Source organism: Monodon monoceros, unplaced genomic scaffold, assembly GCF_005190385.1.
Source record: "Monodon monoceros isolate NGI ecotype Baffin Bay Population unplaced genomic scaffold, NGI_Narwhal_1 Super_Scaffold_5, whole genome shotgun sequence".
In the NCBI taxonomy this organism is placed as follows: domain Eukaryota; kingdom Metazoa; phylum Chordata; class Mammalia; order Artiodactyla; family Monodontidae; genus Monodon; species Monodon monoceros.
This window is the reverse complement of record NW_021703782.1, coordinates 13,512,495-13,534,322: the sequence shown is the minus strand read 5'-3', so window position 1 is coordinate 13,534,322 and position 21,828 is coordinate 13,512,495. Positions and strand designations below refer to the sequence as shown.

At 36.2% G+C, this 21,828-nt stretch overlaps 1 protein-coding gene and 1 long non-coding RNA gene across 2 annotated transcripts in view; one reads left to right on the top strand and one right to left on the bottom strand.

Annotated features, from left to right (window-relative positions):
- The window catches only part of ADAM28 (ADAM metallopeptidase domain 28), a 58,319-nt gene extending 41,533 nt beyond the window's left edge, over positions 1–16,786 (top strand). Inside the window, exons 14-23 of the mRNA XM_029201469.1 lie at positions 319–514; positions 3,200–3,302; positions 5,333–5,492; positions 6,205–6,285; positions 6,607–6,685; positions 12,852–12,960; positions 13,872–13,950; positions 14,707–14,763; positions 15,234–15,296; positions 16,766–16,786. Of these exons, the coding sequence (XP_029057302.1) occupies positions 319–514; positions 3,200–3,302; positions 5,333–5,492; positions 6,205–6,285; positions 6,607–6,685; positions 12,852–12,960; positions 13,872–13,950; positions 14,707–14,763; positions 15,234–15,296; positions 16,766–16,786 (948 nt within the window). The remainder of the gene's footprint in view (positions 1–318; positions 515–3,199; positions 3,303–5,332; positions 5,493–6,204; positions 6,286–6,606; positions 6,686–12,851; positions 12,961–13,871; positions 13,951–14,706; positions 14,764–15,233; positions 15,297–16,765) is intronic.
- Positions 14,659–21,479, bottom strand: LOC114883630. The gene is made up of 4 exons (XR_003790631.1): positions 21,372–21,479; positions 19,661–19,731; positions 17,833–17,949; positions 14,659–14,816 (listed from the first exon to the last, which is right to left on the bottom strand). It is a non-coding gene; the product is annotated as an uncharacterized LOC114883630 (long non-coding RNA).
- Positions 21,480–21,828: the final 349 nt, after the last annotated feature.

The following is a 21,828-nucleotide window of genomic DNA, read 5'->3' as shown; positions in this document are numbered from 1 at the left end:
TAACTTCCTTCTTTCCATCTAAGATATTGCTCAGTTTTCTTCTGTGTTTTTTCATTGTTATTTCTATAACGTTTGCTCTACAAATTCAGAAATATTGATTGCTTAAAGACTCAGGGCTTGGCCAAAGTCAACAGAAGAGAGATTATAGGAGATGTCTTCAGCTTATACAATGAAAACGTGAACTAAAACAGAACGATGCCTCTAACTACGTTGCCAAAAAAAAGGCCACAGGGAAAATGTTATTTGAATCAATTTGAGATATTAGGGTTAAGTCAGGTGGAAAAAAAAAGCCTTCTCTCCAATTTTATTTCCCTATAGTTTAAAAAGGCTGGTGAGGTGTGCAGACCAGCAAAAGATGAGTGTGACCTGCCCGAAACGTGTGATGGCAAATCTGGTCTCTGCCCGGATGATCGATTCCAGGTCAATGGCTTCCCTTGCCAAAATGGGAAGGGCTACTGCTTGATGGGGATGTGCCCCACCCTGGAGGAGCAGTGCACCAAGCTATGGGGACCAGGTAGGAGGACAAACCCCAGTGATGCTGGCACTACCTTTGTACATACAAAGGAAAATCGTATCACTCCAAGTGACAGTGTTTAATCATGGCCAAAGTAGCATTCTGTCCCTTCCATCTTAGAGACTGTGCCACTGCTCAAAATCCTGGAGAATTTTGCTAGATGTAGCAAATAAAAATAAGGACAGTCCAGTTAAATTTGAATTTCAGATTAACAATTTTTTTTTAAGTGTCAGTATGTCTCATGCAATATTTGGGTGAGACTTAGGCTGAAAAAAAGTCTTTATCTGGAATTTAAATTTAACTGGATGTCCTGTACTTTATCTGGCAGCTCTAACCAAAATCCTTCCCAGTTAAGCAGACCCTTGGAATTTTGTGTGTGTGTGTGTGTGTGTGTGTGTGTGTGTGTGTGTGTGTATAGGGGTGGAATGCAAAGGAGCAGTGAGGAAAATTGAAAGTTTTTAAAATGTTTATTTTGTCCATAATACCAGAATTTTAAAGGTCATATTCTCTGATTACACCATAAAAAAGAAATTAAAAATAAAAGCATAACTTAAGAATCTTCAAAAACTTTAAACCCATATTTAAATTATGCTAAATAACTTGATTAGAAGAGCAATTTTTAAAATATCAATTCGTTGGACTTCCTGGATATGATGTATATTGTGTAGATACATTTAATTTTCATACCATTTTCTGCTACATTTCCAGATTCCTACTTAAATGGCTGAAGGACTATTTTTAACAGGGAAAATACATATTCCTAAAAATATTTGAGGAAGGTTATCATATGCTGGAAACTTTCCATAATTCCTGAAAATATACATAAGACGAGATGAAGGAAAGCAACAAAAGCAACAAAAATCACTGATTGACAATATACCCAGAAAAAAAGACACCTGGGAAATAAATGGACAGGAACCTAGAAAAACCCCTGAATGAAAGCCTCTGTATCAGGCCAGGGTGAGCTGAGACACAATTTGAGGAGAAAGCTTGATACCATTGGTGCATCAGGAAGTGCTCTGATGGTCTGGAATTCGGTTCTGGCTCTTCTCCAGTTTATAGGTAATGCAGATGGACGTGCTAAGTTACAGCTGCAAGCAAAGATGGCTTTGCTGGTTAAAGACCTTGTACTTCCTTGGCTAACTTCAGTATATGGCAGAAACCTGGGGAAAGGAAATCTTCAGCACAGAGATGAAGCTCTGAACATCTCCTTTGTTACTTGGCTGTAAATCACTGCGATAAAAACTATTACTTTCTTCTTTTTGCCTGACCCTTCAATATCGCCTCCCTTACAAATCTGTAAATTTTCTAGTACCTAGACACTGTTTTGTTCATAGTTGTTATTCCCAGTGTATCCTAGCACAGTGCCTGACTTTAGTAAATGTTCCAAGTGATCTATTGAATTAATGTTGAATATATTTATCCAATATTGGAATAGAGAAGAACTTTTAAATCATATATTTAAAGGTGGCCTTTATAAAAGACCAGAAAAATAGATTTGCCTAAATAAAATTTCAAATTTTACAATTCACAAGGATCACACATTTATTTTAAATTAGTCTTCAAAGTTTGAAAAGTCTTATAACACATACAAGGGGGAAAAATCACTGTCTTTAACCTCCTATCATTTGGAATTCCAAATATTGAAAATGTGACCAAGGAATAAACAGGCAATTCATCATAAAGAAGTACACGTGTTTAATAAACATTAAAATCATTTTAACTCACTAGCAAGAAGTATGAAACACTATTAATACATCAGCACATGCAATATATGGTAAGAAATATAAATGAAGACAAGTTAATCTTCTACACTTGTTAAATTGCAGAGCTTTGTTACAGTTAATGCTTAGTGTTGGTGAGGATGTGACAAAACACTTAGTTTAATATGCTCTGGTAAGAGTATGAATTAGTACAATCTTTTCACAGAGAATTTGGAAAAATGTGTGTGCAACCTAAAAAGAAAATGTGCTCCTTTCCTTAGCAATGGTACCCAGGTATATTTATTTACAAAGGATTTTCAGCCAGCATTTTCTTTCTGAACCATGTACTACAGACCAGGCACTCTTCTCAGTGGCTCACATATATTAACTCATTTAATTCTCATAATAACGCTGTGGGGGAGGTATTATTATAGAATCCTCATATTTACACAGAGCAAACCAAGAGATTAAGGCACTTGCCAAAGATCACACAGCTCTTACTTAACGCCTGAGCTCTTAACCACTGTGTTCTGTTGCCCCAGTTGATGGGGATCTGAGGAAGATTACCTGAGAAATTAAGCATGCGATGCTCATCTCTGTGCCTGGCAGAGTAGAAGTTTGACTAAGCACAGCATGTACCTGTCACAGCTGCACCCTCCAGCAGGATAACATTCCAGTATCTGCCTGTGGGCTGCTACTACGATAACTACGGCTCTTCCAGCTAAGTCTTCAATCATCCAGATGTTTACAAATATTGAGATAGCCATTATTCAAAAATAGGCTATCTAAAAGATTGTTTTAACTCCAGCCATCTCTCTTGATATCAAATTAGTGCAACCTATATTTCCAAGAAGGGTCAAGGGGATGATGCTTAAAATCGTATTCCTCATGCTGGTTTTCTGTTTCATGAATCCTTTATGGCACTGAACTATTTATCTCTTTTCTTTTCAACTGTGTGCCTACTGACTATGCCTGGTCCCAGGAACCCAGGTTGCAGATAAGTCATGTTTTAGCAGGAATGAAGGTGGGTCAAGTTACGGGTACTGTCGAAAAGTGGATGACACACGCATTCCCTGTAAAGCAAAGTAAGTGGCCTTGTTATTTGAACCTTCCTGCTCATTTTGACACATTCTGATTTATCCCATTTAAAGAGAAAGTGAATTTGGACATCATTAATTTGATAAACATTCATTGAGTGACTATTATATGCTATATTTTAGGCTAGGCACTGAGTTAAAAAGACAAATAGGGAATGATCCACTTTTTCCTGTCTCTCATAATGGATGCTTCAAAGGACACCAAGTACAGCTGTTGTTAAATAGAATGAATGTTTGAGACCGAGCATGCAATAGTTAAATGGGCCTGGTTGGAAATTTGCACACTGATTCTCCAGTATACTTTAGATGCTTTTCCATCTAGTGTCTTTCATTTTGATTCTAGTGTATAAATATGTATCTACTCAGAGAAATAAGCAATATGATGATGGTACAGTTTTATTTAAACTTGCCATGGCATTCTATAAAGAAAAAATACAGTAAGGGAAATATTGACAAGTTACCTAAAGAATTTGTTGTCCTTTTTGTATTGATAGTCTGAAAAAAATGATAAAACACCATAAGCAATGAACTTGAGATTTTTCTATATATTTTCCTTTGATTCTGTAATTTTAAGGTGACTTTTAAAATTCAAATGATAATAGATTAAACTTTATACCTGCTCCAAATTTTACACATACAAACTAATGTGTAACCAGAGATTAAATGAAAAAAATCAGCATTTCTCAAAGATTTTCTATTAAAATAACATTGATTTTTCTCAATGATAGATATTACCAAACAAACTATATTTTGGACAGAAGGTCATCTCTTGGGGAGTCTAAGCCTCAAAGATAATCATACCCTGTGGGTTCTTCTTTACAGGAAATCAGGGAAAATTATGTAAAAGGCAATATGTGTGGGAGAGTGGGGTGGGAGTGTGGCAATATTTAGTCTGAGAGGTTGTGACAGGGAAAAGAGACTAGGGTAACTCCATCTTTCCTCTGTAGAGTGTATACACCCTTGTCCTGTATAACTTTGTGTGAACACTGGATAATTTCTGCAACCAGAGGCACAAGCATTTCATTTCTTCCCACAGGCTGACCTCCTGGTCACTTCTTGATAGTCTTTGGCTGTAGTGGGAAGTAAGCCTGAAAGTCCCTGTGTCCTAGAGCCTTCCTCATAAAGCTCTACTTAAATGATTCAAGAAAAACACCCTCTCAAGTCTGGAGAGAATGCATGCCTTTCTCCACTCCTCAATGGTATTATCTAAAAGCCTCAGAGACATCAGAAGAATCTGATTCTACCACTCTCTGAAGAGTTTTTCACAGCATTCCTCTAAATTCTGCATAAAGCAATTGATTCCAATTTTGTTGGCGATGACTTTCTTCCCCTTGCTAGTGAAGGCAAGGCTTTAGTGAGCGCTGAGCAGTTTCATCTGAATTTGCAGGGGTTCTTCCAGTAACACACGATGCCTTGGAGTGACAACCAAGGCTCAGCCTTATACCGATACAACTACAGTCGAGAGAATTATTCTGCTGCCCTTCATGGCAATAAATAACCTTAGCTGAAACAAGACAGAAACTGATTTCCTAGGTGCCCTCCATGATGTTAGACATCCATCCTCCTTATAGCTTCTTGCTCCATCATACGTATGACCTCCTTTCCCAAATGTTTCTCTCAGTCTGTGATGGCTTCTCCAACTCCAACCGTCATATTCCAATAAGCAAAAAGGAGAAAATATTGAGAAGAGGACATATACCCTCACGTAAGGCCACCCTCAAGAATCTGCAGTTAAGATTCTGCTTCCTTCCCATTGGCTAGAATTTAGGCAACTGGCCAAAATTTGGGAATATGAGAGACATGGGATTTTTCTTTTGAGCGACGTTGTGCCTTGCTAATATTCAGTGGTTCTATTACTGAAGAATAAGGGGGAAATTGGTATAAAGGAGAACTAGAAGTCTCTGCCCTAGGGGGAAATACCATTAGTTAAATATCGATAGGGAGCTGATGTACATTTGTATAAAACTGCATTTTGGATCCTGCTATTTCAAAGGCAACAAATTTCGGCTTTTCTTCAGTGATGCCCTGTGTGGGAAGTTGTTCTGTAATGGTGGGTCAGATTATCTGCTCCGGAAAGGACATATAATAACGTTCCTGACATGTAAAACATTTGAACCTGAAGACAGCAGTCAAGAAATCAGCATAGTAGCCAATGGAACCAAGTGTGGAGAGAATAAGGTACATTGATTAATGGTGGCTTTTACTCAAAATGTTCTGGTTGTTTGTTCATTTTGTTTGCTTGCTTCTCAAGGCCTCCTTGTATTTCATGGAGCACAGTTTTTCAAAGTAACGTTTATGCCATTCATGTATACATGACTGCATTCTTGCCTTCAGTGTTATTATTTAATAAGTACCTATTATGTGCTTAGCACTAGGTTGTTGAATTTAGGTAAATTTTATTTCCCCCGAATTGGTATGGTCTCAATACATGATAGCCATTCTGATGATAATAATGAAAAAAATCGTAACAATACTATTTATTTTTACATAAATGATAATTATCTTAATATTGGAGATGATGTGATATTACCATGTTTTCCATAGTATTTTTGTTTAGGATGTGTACCTTGTACCATGTGCGATGCTTAGCTCAGTGCTCTCAGTCTTCAGAGTTGGACTAAAGAGGTGCATTAAAGATGACCCATGAGATATGACGTGAAGTAAGGAAATCTTCTTTAAAGAGGACTTCCTAAATATTTTATTATAAAAATGATCTAGATTCCATATTCCTATTTTCAAAAGGATTCAGTGATTTCCCTAATGAAAAGGCAAGTTTGATAACAATAATAGTAACTAAAAATACAAGGCTAAATACCAAAGAGTCAACAGTTTGCAGAACTGAAACCACTGGACATTCATGTCTACTTTGTGTTTTTCATATCACTTTCAGGTTTGCATTAATGCAGAATGTGTGGATGTCGAAAGAACTTACAGATCGGCCAATTGCTCCTCTAAATGCAAAGGACATGCTGTAAGTCTTGACAATGTTTCCCCAAGCTTGCTGAATCTTGTGTCATTTTAGGTCAGACAGTTTGGATGATGTTAAAATAATGTTTCAGCGTTGAATGATTAAAATTATTATCTAACTCCTCACTAGTTTTATTCAATGAAAAATTCCTTCAAAGAACCTGGTACTGAAATTACTATTACTGATTCATACATTACGTAGACAGTTGAAAGGCTACAGAGCAGAGGTTATTCTTTTTTTGGAGTGGACTTAATTATGGATGAATCAACCCTCGGGTTGGGGATTAGTCCAGTGAGAAAACTAACAGGATCGTTGCTCCTCTAGGTGTGTGACCACAAGCTCCAATGTCAGTGTAAAGCAGGATGGGCCCCTCCTGATTGCGGTGGTTCTTCCATGGTCTTCAGTAAGTAATATTGCACATCGAATGTGAGAAAATTACTCTCCTCTTCCAAGCTTTTATTTCCTGTTATGTAAGATTTCATTGTCTTTTTTCCACTCCTCTTGGAATTCCTATTCTGTAGATATTGAATCCACAATATTAATCCCCAAAGTTTCTACAGCAACTTTTTCATCATATTTTCCACATTCTTATGTTATTGTGCTACATACAAAAAGATTTCTTGAAATTTTATATTTGTCATTTTGTTTTAATTTTCCAAATTTTCTTGCTTTATGATTGTTCCATTTTCATAGCAGCCTTGACTGAATGTATACTAGATATAATATCCTCATAAAACTCTAAGAATATGACATAATTTTTGTAGGTTCACTTTGTTCTCTAGATTATCTCTATTTCTTTTGAGTCGAGTTGTTTTGTTTTTTCACCCTGTCTCTTGTATTTCCCTGGGCTGTTTTTCTTCAGTATGTATGATCCTTCTTTCAATGTGGGATTAGGTTGACTTGCTCTTTATAACTAATAATAATAATAATAAAATCTTTTCTTATTTTTTGGCCATTTGGATTTTGTTTTTTGCAAAGCATCTGTTCAAGCCATTTTGTTTATTCTTCTATTGGGTGTCTCCCCTGACCCTTTAATAACTTGTGTAAGTTTTAATATATTCTTGATATAAGCTATTTTTTCAGTTATATATGCTGCAAATAACTCCCTTCATTCTGTGTTTTCTCACTCTCTTCGTGATGTCATGTGATTAAAGAAGCTTTTTAAAATTATTATTATTTTTAAAATCTATTTTTGGCTGCGTTGGGTCTTTGTTGCTGCGCGGGCTTTCTCTAATTGCGGCGAGCAGGGGCTACTCTTCGTTGCTGTGCGTGGGCTTCTCATTGCGGTGGCTTCTCTTGTTGCGGAGCATGGGCTCTAGGCGCACGGGCTTCAGTAGTTGTGGCTCACGGGCTCTGGAGCACAGGCTCAGTAGTTGTGGTGCACAGGCTTAGTTGCTCCGTGGCATGTGGGATCTTCCCGGACCAGGGCTTCAACCCGTGTCCCCTGCATTGGCAGGAGGATTCTTAACCACTGCACCACCAGGGAAGCCCTAAAGAAGCTTTTAATTGTAATGTAGTCAATTTGTTAATCATTTCCTTGATGATTAGTTTTTTTTCTTTTTGTGTCCTTTTTAAGGACAATTTTCCTATCCTGAAGTTATGAATGTATACCCATATATTCTAAAAAGGATTTTTGTATTGCCTTTTCAAATTTAAGTCTATAACGTATCTGGAATTATTTTGTGTGTGATGCACACAAAGTGTGCAATTTCATAATAACAAAAGTGTTAATTCACTGGGAAGACATACAATTCTAAACTTTACTGTAGATAACAGCATGGTCTCAAAATATATAGGTATTGATAGAACCAGAAGTAATAGCCAAATTCACAGTTACAGTGGGGGATTTTAACACTCTTGACTCAGTAATTGGTACAACAAACAAACAAGGTATCAGTAAGGGTTAATATATTACACACAGTTAACAAACATGGCATTAAAAACATATGGAAAACACCGCACATAAGTGCAGAACACATATTTTTGTGTTCATAGACAGAACACTTACAATATGGGCTTATGCTGGGTCATAGAGCAAGTGTCAACAAAGTGTTCAATTTCGTTTTTATCTCAGATAGATGCCCAGTTGTCACACCATTATTCATATCATAAATGACTTTCTAATAAAGCACGTGTGTCCATGCACGTGTGTTGTTCTGGGATATCTGTTCTTTGCTGGTGGCCCTGTTTGGCTATCCTTATGCCAGTATAACACTCTTTTATTATTGTATCTTTAAAATAATTTTGTTATCTTATAGGAGGTCCTTTAACATTGTTCTTCAAGAATGTCTTGGCTATTAGCTTTTGTATTTCCACATGTATTTTATAATCAGATTCTCAAGTTACACACACAATTCCTGTTGGGATTTTAATTTAGTGTAAACTACAGCTATAGATTTACTTGCAGAAAATGAGCATATATAAAATATTGAATTCCAAACCTATTGACATGAAATATCTATCCATTTACTTAGTCTTCTTTAATTTTGCCCAATAATAGTCAATGGTTTTCACCACAGAAATTTTACATATATTTTGATTTGTTTTATAAGAAATTAATTTTTATTGTATTTTTAAATGGTATTTTTTGAAAAAATATTTTTCAACTATTACTAGAATATAGAAGGTCAACTAATTTTTGTATATTTATTTTTATATCAAGCACGTCTGCTAACCTCTCTTAATAATTTTAGTAATTTATTTGTAGATTCCATTAGATTTTCTACATATTCAATCATTCTGTTTCAGAAAAATGACAGTTTTGCTTCTTCTCTAATCTTCACCATTTTAATTTCTCATACTTGTTTTCCTTCACTGAGTAGTACTCTTGTGCAATGCTGAATAGAAATAGAGATAGCAAGCCTCTTTGTTTCTTTCCCAATCTTAGGAAAGACTTTCAGTATTTTGCCCTGTTATCTGAAGGTATTCTGTACATATTGGATCCTCTTCATTAGATCAAGAAAATTCACTTCTATTTCTAGTTTGCTAAGAATTTTACCAAATACTTTTTATTTATTGGTTAAGATTTTTACCTCTTTACTCTGTTGGTATTGCAAAATAAATTGATTGATATGTGAACATTTATCTAACTGTGCATACTTTGGATAAACCCAACATGGAAATAGCTCTCATGGATACTGATGGATGATGTTTGCTATTATTTCATGTTCATGAGTGATGCCTGTACTTGCTAAATTTGAGTATCATGGTTATGCTAGACATATTAAATGAAGTGGAGCATTTTCATTCATTTAAATTCTCTGGAAGAGTTTGTATAAGAATGGAAGACTCTTTCCTTAAATATCTGGTAGAACTTGTCAGTAAGCCATGTAGGCCTAGAATTCTGGACAATATTTTAGTTAAAGATTCAGTGTCTTTAGTAGCTATAAGACCCTTCAGGTATTTAATTTCTTCTTATGCAAGTTTTACTATGTTATATTTTTCTTAGACATTTACCTACTTCACCTAAATGTCAATGTTTTGGTTTAAGATTGCTCATAATACTCACTTATCTTTTCAATATCAATAGTATCTGTAGCATTGTTTTTTCTTTTTTTATATTATCCTAACAAAATTTTAAAACTTATTATTCTTTATGATTTGCTTTTTTAACATTTTTTTTGCTATTTCAATTTCTACTTTATACAATTCCATTTCCTTAAGTTTATTTCATCTTTAAAAGAAAAATCTTGAAAGGAATCTTTGGCTCATTAATTTTCAGTTTGTAGACCATATCGTAATTGGTATTTTCATTATCATTTGTTTCAAATTATTTTCTATTTGCTTTCTTCTTTGGCCCTTGAACTGTTTAGACATATATTTCTTAACATACATGCATATGGAGATTTTCTAGCTTCTGTTAAATTAATACTTAGCATAATTCCATAGGGATCAGAAAACCTACTGTGTTGAGAATATGCTGAAATTTGTTGACACTTGCTCTATGACCCAGCATAAGCCCATATTGTAAGTGTTCTGTCTATGAACACAAAAATATGTGTTCTGCACTTATGTGCAGTGTTTTCCATATGTTTTTAATGCCATGTTTGTTAATTGTGTTTAATATATTAACCCTTACTGATATCTTGTTTGTTTGTTGTACCAATTACTGAGTCAAGAGTGTTAAAATCCCCACTGTAACTGTGAATTTGGCTATTACTTCTGGTTCTATCAGTACCTATATATTTTGAGACCATGCTTTTCCCAGTGAATTAACACTTTTGTTATTATGAAATGCTTTTGTGTATCCCTAGTCTTCTTGCCTTTTAAAGTCCACAGTTCCTGGAGAAAAATATAGCTGTACCATATTTCTCTTGGTCTCTTTTGCTTTGGTATACCTTTTTCTTCATACTTTTACTTTCATCCTTTCTGAATCCTCATGTTTTATATCTGTCTCTCATTTTAAAAAATACAGATATATTTTAAAATTTTAGTCTCAATCGTTTTTTAAAAACTTAGTCCATTCAAATTAAATGTAATTACTGATATATTTGGGTGTAATCTACAATCTTATTATATGCTTTTTATTTGTCCTGCCTGGTTCCTGTTCCTTTTTCTCTCCTTTCTTGTTTTCTTATGGACTTACTGAGGATTTTAATCACTTCATTTTTATTTTTATTAATTTGGAGATTATACATTTATTTTATATTCTTTTCGTGGCCAGCATAAAAATTTCCATTTTATTATTTTTAATAGAGACTTTACTTTTTAGAGCAGTCTTAGGTTCACAGTAAAACTGAGCAGAAAGTACAGAGATTTCCCCTATATCCCTGCCCCACACACGCACAATCTCCCACCGCTAACATCCCCCAACCAGAGTGGAACATTTGTTACAATTAATGAACCTACATTGACATGTGATTATCATCCAAAGTCCACAGTTTACATTAAGGTTCATTCTTGGTTTATTTACTTTTCATTCCTTTCCGCATTTCGGATCTTCATTTTATGATCGTTTTCCTTCCTGTGTTTCTGAGTTCCTGCTTTCTCACTCCAAAGTAATTTTCTCTCACTCCAAAATATTTTCCCCCTATTTCTTCAGCACTTCTGTGCTTTTAGGAAGATTTTTAAAAAATTCATTCGTTGTTTTTAGTGAGAGAGCTAGTCCAAATTTCCTAGACCACCATTTCCAGAAACAGAAAGGGCTGTATTTTTTGTTCAATCACTGACATCTTCAACTGTAAACCTGCTTCCTTTTATAATACTCTCCATCTTCCTGATGCCCCGGGTTTACCTCTATACCACATCCTTTCAAACTATGGATGTCTGTGAAGTACTGCCAAGTTCCTCTTTATTTCCTCTGGACCGTGTCACTCTTTTGAAAATAGCTACGATTCTGTTGTTAGTGCAAGTACACTTTTAAAATTCTGAACGCATCTATACTGTTTCTAACACAGATGCCTCAGAACTTTATTTCCTTTGACTTTCTGGGTAGGAATTTTTATGGAGGGTAGAGAGTATTAGGTATTTGAACTGTTATTATCTTACCTAGAATTCTACTTCTGAGGTCTCTATCTCTCTGCACGCATGTGTGCTCACACTTGTGAACTTTTCTTGCATTTATGCAAAACTCATTATTCATTTACTGATCTCCGTCATCTCTGTAGTAAGAGAGCAGTAGCTGTTTGCATTGCTCTTCAAACTTGTACCTCCTGGTCTTTGTGCTTTCAGATTATTATAAGAGAAATGAATACATGAGATAGCAAAAGATTGAAGTTGCATTCATTAATTAGATTAGTAGGTAAAAAAACACCCTATAAACTGAAAAACTTTGTTAGAACCATTCCCCAGTTCACAAGGTCACATAATTTTTTTGTCCATAATAATTCCACTATAGAGCAAACGTCAGCAGGACACTCACTTATGTCCTGTCTGTCTATCACTTATCAGTTATCCATCAATTCTCTTTTTCACGTCTCAGCTTCTTACTTGCTACTAAGAGGAATATGATTTCAAGTCTTCAGATTCTTTTCACTGGTTTTATTCCAAGGCTGAATTTTAACAATGTTTCCCTCCTCTTCCGCATCCTCCTTACTTCATATTCTTTCAGCCCTTTGTTTACAATTTATTACAAACATCATCCCTTCTAAGAATTCCCCATAGTATGATGCTTTACCTATCTCATGCAAAATGTTTTCCCTAGACATCCTCTTAATTTCTCCTATCTAAATAATATTATAATAATCATTATCAAAATATATTTTCATTTTACTGGCTATGAGAGATGTTCCAGGGACTGCCTGTCCTTTGGGGAAAAGGTAGGCGGAGTTTGTGATAAATAAAGAAATAAGGGGGCTTCCCTGGTGGCGCAGTGGTTGAGAGTCCGCCTGCCGATGCAGGGGACACGGGTTCGTGCCCCGGTCTGGGAAGATCCCACATGCCGCGGAGCGGCTGGGCCCGTGAGCCATGGCCGCTGAGCCTGCGTGTCCAGAGCCTGTGCTCCGCAGCGGGAGAGGCCACAGCAGTGAGAGGCCCGCATGCCGCAAAAAAAATAAAGAAATAAGGACCAGTGTGATGTATACTTGTGAATTTCCCATATTCTCACGAGGCCCTCGTTCTCCTGGCTGCAGATTTCTCCATTGTGGTTGGGGTGCTGTTCCCTGTGGCCGTCATATTTGTGGTGGTTGCTATAGTAACCCGATACCAAAGCACCAGAAGAAAGCAGAAGGAAGTCCAGAGGTAGGCATTATCTTGCCTTGGGGACGTTTCTGGCCTCTAATTCACTTTAAATGTAAGGACCCAAATTATCCAATTTAATTTTAGTTTACTTCAAATACTCAGAAATAAGTACAGATATATTTTTCTTGGACCAGAGGCTATCTTTTTATTGGGAAATTCTTCACAGTAAGATCTCCTTTTTCTCTTCTATTAATCACCGTTTATAATTAATAACAACTCTCATTATTAAAGATGTTTATGCTCATTATCCAAATACAGTATCTAAAATGTATCGATCATAGCTTTATGACAAGCACTCTGCTTAGCCCTTTCACATACGTCATTTAATCTTCATAGGGAAATAATAGTTACTATTATTTCCATTTTATAGATGAAAAGGTGTTATAGATTGATCCTCACAACAATCCTGCAAGGTCAGGCACTTCACTTTTTTACTGATGTGGAAACAGAAGCTCAGGGAGATAAACTAACATGTTCAAAGTCTTACAAAGTAAGTAATGGAGTCTAGGTTTGCACATAGATCAGTCAGTCTTTCAAAGATAATCTTGACACTACAGTCTCTTTCTAGCATTTTTTAAAAATTGATTTATTCACCCAGAATGGGCTTTTAATAAATACTGAATGAATAAAACAAATCTTTAATTAAATGGCATAATTTAGATAAAAGTTGGATTCAGCATCTTCATTATTAGGTTTCAGGGATTGGTAGAGAATGGAAAAGAAAATTAGTGGTAATGATTATTAATTACAAGAGAAGGAAACCTGCAGTATGCCCTAGGGAGCAGATGAAAACCCAGTCAACTACCAAGTATGAAACAATGGGCAGAGGACACTAGCAGACATCTCTTGAATCTCCCTCTCACATGGAAGGAATTTCTAAGTCAGTTTATATGATATGTTTTCACATACAGGCCACTGTCTACCACTGACACCGGGCCATACAAGCAGAAGAGGAAACCACAGACGGCGAAGGCTGTTCAACCCCAAGAGGTGAACCATAGTCTGTACTGTGTTTGCCCTGGGTCCCAGTTTGTGATTCTCTCAGTCTTGTCCTGACCAGCTAGCTGTCATTTCTACTCAGCAGTGTTTTACAAATCCATCTCACTAGTTAGTATGTAGCAAGGACTGTGGGCTCTGAACTACACATTCAGAAAGTTCACCTTTGCCTTTTGTTCAATGCAAAAGAGTCTCTCTACAATTCAGGGGCTGCTTTGCTGGGGTTCACAAAATGCAAAGAGAATAAAGAGAAAGGGGGGGAGGGCAGATGCCAGCTCTCTCTCTTTCTCTCTGTGGGATTCTAGGTTGATTCCTTATTCCTTTTGCAATATCCCAATAATGACAATATGTATACTTGTATGACAACACCTGTAATATGTATAATCCTTAATGCCCTAGTTGTGTCCTGCAAGTTTAAAAATTTAAGTGGCAATTGCCTAATGACAATGACATTGGTAATAATGTTTTTGATGGAAACTTACCCATCTCTGATAGCTCTGTACACAGCAGAATGCAGCAGCTGGGCCACTGTGATTTTCCATCCCATCTCTTAGTGTCATCTTAGTTCTGAGCTCACATCAGGAAGGGGTGCTTATTTGGAAGCTGAAATTAAGACACCGATCATTTTTTAAAATTTATTTTTATTGAATGAAGCATTCTTTAAATTCTATAGTACTTTACAATTTTCAAAGTTTTCACACACATGATTTCATATAAACCCATTTTAAAATTTTATTTTTTTCTTTTTAGATGAAGCTTGACACACCTGAGCTCCTGGCAGAGAAGGATGCGCCTCCAGCTTCTGTTGTGAGTTGGTAACGTCTCTTAAAAATCCCTTCCAATCTCACCTCAGGGGAATACTAGTGAAAGACATAACCCGCAATGCCCAATTATTTCTTCAGGAGAATGTTCAGATCTGTGTGAATATTCATAGAAAATATGGATTCTTCTGCAAAACGTTTTGAAAAGACGAAATACGAGCTTGCCTTTCCATTATACTACTAAATTTAACCCTTCAACCTGAGCTACTGGGTCTGAAAGCTAATTCATTAAAGAAGAGAACCGATCTGCTTCACAGAATGCCGTCTTCATCCTATGTCTGTTGGCATTGAGCTTGTTTCTGAACTGCATGTGCGCACCTTAGTGAAAGCAATTAAATGTACAGGTTTAGAAGATGCCTAGTTCTCCGTTTCTGAAAGTGATTTAAGCCTTTCCGTTAAGCACACCTGTTTTCGAGGCCCCATTTTTAAATTTTTTTTTTTTAACCTTCTTACTAGCTAATTACGAAGCCAGATTTTTCTCCACCGCTGATTCCTACATCTGTGTCATTCTCTTTCCTTGTAAGTATCAGATGGTCACTGACGGTGTTTTAAATGTCTCTTGTGCCCCATGTGAAGGGTGTCTTCAGATCTCTGGGTTCCCTTTCAGGATATGCTAAGCTAACCTGAGATATCATAGCCCATGGGAATATCTGAGAAAGAAGGCCTACTCATTGTCTACAAATTAGAATGGCTATTAATTTTTTACTGTTAAAAATAGTTCTACTGTTACATAATTGTTAAGAAATGATAAATGGTTCTGCTGTAGAAGTTGAACTGTCTCCTTCACAGGTTAGTTTCTAGACGCTCATTTTGGAGGATACAAAATTGTATTATAAATTAGACTGTACTTGTTTATTCTAGACAGAATAAGGTCTATATTATTCACAGTTTTCTAGAGGAGGAAGGGTATGAAAAACGGAGCACATGAAGGCAAACCCAGAATAAAAGCCAAGCACTCATGAAGTAACAGGTAGTCATTCGCTCAAGTGGATCCTGAACATATTCCCCTCATACTTGGTACTTTGTTGTGAGTACATGAGAAGGAATTAAAACTTAAGGTCATTTTCTTCAATAATTTTTACATTTTTGGTGGGAAAACAAGTCATATGCATATGGAGCACTTAACTCCTCATATATTACGTGTGCCAAAGCAGGCAATACTACTGAGAGAAGTATGGTGAGGGGAATGAATGGGGTAGGAATGGGGAAGTAAGAGGAAGGTCCATTGACTAAGTGGTTGGAATTTGTACTGGACCCTGAGGGTTGGGTAGAATTTAAAATAAGTGACAAGGAGGTAGGAAGGATTTAAATAAGGAAATAAGTATAGCAAAGATGGGAACTGCACAGCATTTCTAACGCCCTCCCATTATTTTTGTCCCTAATATAGCATAAAGACACAAAAGGACTTTCCTCTGCTGTTTTCAAGGATAAGCCAATATCTACACTTAAAAGAGATCTATAACCAAACTATTCTAATCTTGTAGCCCTCCTAGAATCAATGACAGAAGTGTTAACCATGGCTTCCTAGAAGATGCTCACTAAGGACCGTGTCTATATGAGTATATTTTGGGTTCTAGTATATGTCTTCCTTCTGAGCTTGGACAAAAACCAAGAGAAAGAAGACATAAGGGTCTTTGCTAGAAAGTGATGATGACCCCAATATTCTTTGTTTTCTCAGAAAAATTACCCAGGGATAGTGAGATGGAGGAAATTCTCCACAGAAAAATTACCCAGCATGGCATAGTTCTCCTGATGCCCCGCCCTCTACAACTGATAAGTGGCCGGGTGGATAGTTGAATCCCAGTTGTGATGTTTTTCTCTCCTTTCTCTACCCTCTTATGTTTCCACTCCTTCACTGTGAAGTATCAAGCTACAGAATAGGAAGAGTGACTACAGAGAAATCATTTTAATTTCTTAATAGTTCAAAGTTATGTAATATCTAAATTTTTAGGAAAAGTTCATTATTTAAGAGTTCTGTCTTATTTTAGGGCTCCAATCCAAAAGTCTGAAGTAACAGCTAAGCAAGGATTGGTGGGTAAATGATCAACTTAGAAGACCGGACCATCTGGATGGAAAAGAAATGTACTAATATTGCTCTTGACACTCAAGGACGTTACTATTTCTTGATTATACTTTGAAGACATAAAACTTTCAAGAGAGACATACTCTTGATAATCTTTGTATGAATTAAAATTTTCTGTTCTCTATACTCAGGGGAAAGAGGATGGCTCTAAAGAAAGAGTTATAAAGCTGAAATCTCTAATTAGGTGAATTTCCTAACCTTTCCCACCCCCCACCCCTGCTTTTTTACTGTGATGTTGACTAATATTTGTTAAAGGGTTTTGAGCACCTTGATTTTCTCATTCAGTAGGAATTAATTCACCCTCTAATGAAAACAAAAAACAAGAAATCACAGGAAACTGGGAAGGATGGGAGAAAATTGTATACTCCTCATTGGATGACTAGCAATAGCTTAACTCTTTTAACCCTGAAACTGTCAAATTAGAACCCTCAGTTACAAAGAAAATTATACAAACATGCTCTGGTTTATATCATGTCTTTTTCCTACCCTACATTATCATCTTCTGGAATTCTTATTAGCTGTGTCATTGGAAGTTCACTACAACTGATTAAGACTTTATTAATTAAATTGTTTTTTCACAGAAATTTGTATAATTCAGTTACTGGTAAGCTTAAAGTGAACATTACTTTCTAAGTAGTTTTAGTAGAAACTTAGTAGTACTTTCTAACTAAGTTTTAGTTAAATAAATTAATAACGTAAACCAGAAGTTGTAAACTGCTGACCAGCAGGATGTGTCTGGACTGCAGATTTATTTTATTTGGCCTCAATGATTTTGGCCAAAAAGTATTTTTTAATGTTTTGAATGTATTGCCAATATTTAAAACTTGGGAGATCCTGCATAAACATCCAGATCTCCAGCATTTTAAAAGTAATCAAATGGTTTGTCAACACTGGAATCACATTGCCCACAGCAACCATCAGCTTAGCTGACTGGTGATGGAACAAACAAACAAACATTGTAGGTTGCCTTACCAAAAACTCCTTTCTTGCTTTTCAGAAGCCAAATTTTGTTCAGTTTTCCATATGCATTTCCATTTTCACGCATGCATGAAGAGATCATCTCTGTAATAACCTATATGGGAAAAGAATCTGAAAAAGAATAGATAAATGAATATGTAGAACTAAATCACTTTGCTGTACACCTGAAACTAAGACAACATTGTAAATCAGCTATACTCCAATATAAAATAAAAAATTAAACAAAAAAGATAATCCTAACGCCATCTCCTGGATACATCTCTATCATCATTCTAAGTCAATCAATAATCTCATTTCCTTTACCAGTGGTTGACTGATTTAGAGGTAAGTCTATTAACCCACCCTACCCCCATCCCCCCCCCCTTTTTGCCAATGGGCAAGACAGGAGATATGCTGGGGAATTTCTAGGAAAGATATCCTTGTCCCTTCTGGCTATTTGGATATCCTATCTATCTGGTATTGTTGCAGCCATGTTGTGATTATGAGGGCATGGCTGATATACTGAATAAGATAGAGCAGAAAAATGAAAAGAATAAAACCTGGTCTTTTAATGATGTCATGAACTGGTAGATTAGTAACCGCCTGCATCACCGTGTACTTTCTTGGGACTTCTGTTGCATGACCAATAAAATCTTCTTATTGTTTAAGCCATTTCAAGTTAAATGTGCTCTTATTTGTGACAGAAGCCATCCTGACTAATAAAGTAGCTGCTCCTATTATTAGGGCACATGCTTTCCCCTTCATCATCACCGCTATAGATTGCTTCCAGAAAAAGACCTTCCCTTGCCAATGACAACTTTAGACATTGCTTAGCAATTAGCCCTGGACAGTCTGCTATTCTGCTCAACACTAATACAATATTACTATTCTTAATCTGCTAAATAAGTAACATTGTTATGGAAACTAAATTCCTAAGCAGAAGAAAATTATGGTATGCTGTTTACTATGAAAGTATCTCCTTGTTAAAATTTAACTCTTTTCTCTCTCACACCTGGTGTTGAAGTCCATACTCTTTTTTATAAAATAAATTTTTTAAAATGTTTTGTGGTAAGAACATTTGACATGACATCTGTCCTCTTAACAGATACTTAAATGTACATCAAAGTATTGTTACCTGTAAGTACAATATTAGACAGCAGCTCTCCAGTTCTTATTCATCTTGCATAATTGAAATTTTATACCCATTGATTGGCAACTCCCCATTTTCCCCTCCCAGCCTCTGGCAACCACAATTCTGTTCTTTGCTTCCAGGAGTTTGCCTATTTCAGACATCTCTCATATAAATGGAATCATGCAATATTTGTCCTTCTATAATTCACTTATTTCATTTAGCATAATGTCCTACAGGTTCACCCATGTTGTTGCATTTGACAGGATTTCCTTCCTTTTTAAAGGCCAAATAATATTCCTATTTACAAATATACCACATTTTAAAAACTCATTCATTCATTGATGTTACACTGTTTCCACATTTGGGGTATTATGAAGAGTGCTGCAATGAACATGGGATTGCAGATAACTCTCTGAGACCCTGATTTTAATTTTTTCATATAAATACCCAGAGGTGGAATTGTTGAATCATATGGTGGTTCCATTTTAAATTTTTTGGAGGAATCTTCATACTGTTTTCCATAGCAGCTGTACCAATTAACACCCCCACGAACAGTGCACAAAGTTTCCCTTTTCTCCACACCCTCGCCAACTCTTCTGACCTCTGGCCTTTTTGATACTAGCCATCCTAACAAGTGTGAGGTGATATTTCACTGTGGTTTTGATTTGCATTTCCCTGATGATCAATGATGTTGAGCACTTTTTTACATACCTGTTGTCTGTCTTCTTTGAATAAATGTCTGTTAGGCTCCTTTGCCCATTTTCTTAAGCCTGGCTGTTTTTCTGAAAATATATATAAAAATTTTACCATTTTAACCAATTTTAAGTTTACAATTCAGTGGCATAAGTACATTCACAATGCTGTGTACCCATCACCATTATCCATTTTCAAAACTTGTTCATCATCCCAAACAGAAATTCTGTACCCATTAAATACTTCCCATTACTACTTCCCCCAGGCCTGATAACCTTTCTTCACCTTCTGTCCATATGAATTTGCCAATTCTAGGTACCCTAATAAGTGGGATTATACAGTATTTTTTTTCTTTCATGTAACTGGTTTATTTCATTTAGCACAATGTTTTCAAGGTTCATCCATGTTGTAGAATATATCAGAATGTCATTCCTTTAAAAGGCTTAAGAGCCTAATATCATTTTAATATATTTATTTTTCTCCTTAAAACAGCTGGAGGCAATTTCTGGGGTTCCACATCCTCATGCACATTATCACTGTTTTCAGGCTTGCTCGTTTCCTAACCCACTAATTCTTTTTACACGTTGCTTCTTGGTGAACATACTTTTGAATTGATCATGTTACTCACTTTATTCTTAGTATTTTAGAACGTTGTTTTAAAGCAAGGGTCTTGCTAGCCTCTTCTTAGCAAGAACCACGTCTTAGGTTGCTTTCCTAGCCTTACCAAGCATCTCCATGAGCTGAGTGTTGAAATCCTTAGTGTACAACCCTGATGGGGACCTAAAGGAAGCTGGTAAGTTTGTCTAAGTGAAAACCAGGGTGATAACAACCTGACTATAGATAATGGTCTCCTCCTGATGTCCCAGTAACTTCTGATGAAGGTGACTGCAGCCTCTAACTGCAAAAATTGTTGCATTTTTCATAGAGAAAGCCCGATTCAGAGGCCAAGTACATAATGACTCAGTATATAACGTTTTCCCTTCTAAGTCAATGTGTGTCACCTGTTTGGCTTTCTAAACTCCAACTGCTGTGAAGTAGCCCACTGAGGTTTGCGTGTCTTTGGGGACATGTTATAACTATAATTAGAATAGAGTCTACAGCAGCCAGTTCTAGGCAGACTCCTTTAGTCCTACTTGCCAGTAGCAGGCTGAGCAGACCCAGTGAAAAGCTGAAGTGTCAGATGGGGACCCGGAGAAAGTCAAGAGCAAATTTAATGGAAATGTTCAGAAAAGAATAAGGAAAAGTTTTAAAAAATATGTTATGTGGGGGAAATATACAATACACAGGGATAAAAGCAGAGACAGTTCCCCCAGCTCTTCCATTAACTAGCCTTTTAGACTTAGTAAATAATTTGAACTCTGTGGGCATCTTTAAATTTCCTATGAAATGCAATTAACAATTCACGAATTGCCAGTATCTAAAGAGAGTTTTCTAAGAAATGTGCAAAGGTAGTATGAAAAACATAAAAAGAAAAAGAGAAAAGAAGAGAGATGTCCATAGTCTAGAAGGGCAGGTAGTGTCCATCTGTCATGGATCTACCCATAAGATGCTTCCATTCTTGGATTTGTCAAAGGTGGAGCCCTTCTCTGTACAGGCTACTGTTTCATGCATCTTTGAGCAGGAAGTAGGGCAAAGTTACTTATTATGTGTAGATATTTCATTGGTGAGCCTCTACTTTTCTTAGTGTTTTGTTGCGTCTATGAAGTGCTTTTAGAATTTGTCTCCATACCTTTATTCCTCCTCTTCCGTTAAGTCTAAATCTCAGCCAGAACTTCTGGGTCAAATCAAACAGAACTTCTGGGTCAATCCTAGATTTGGGGCTGCCATGTAAAATGACCTGGAATTGATATTTGAGGGAAATCAACAAGCACTGAATCCACAAAACTATTAGAAAAAAATGAAATCACACCTGATTGTAAATTTGGTGATTTTTTTAAAAGTTAGAATATCACAGGGTAATGATAAAAGTTTACAACTGTAGAGTACAATATGATTTATGCAAGCCTGTGTGTATGTGTGTGCATGTGTGTCTTCGCTTAATCCTTACAACATTGTCCTCATTTTACAGATGAGAAAACAGAAATAAAAATGAGAGTAGGTTATTTTTCTCTAGATTATTCAGCTAGGATGTGTTGAAATAGGGTCTCAAACCCAACTATTCTGACTCCAAGTTTTTAGTTCCTTCT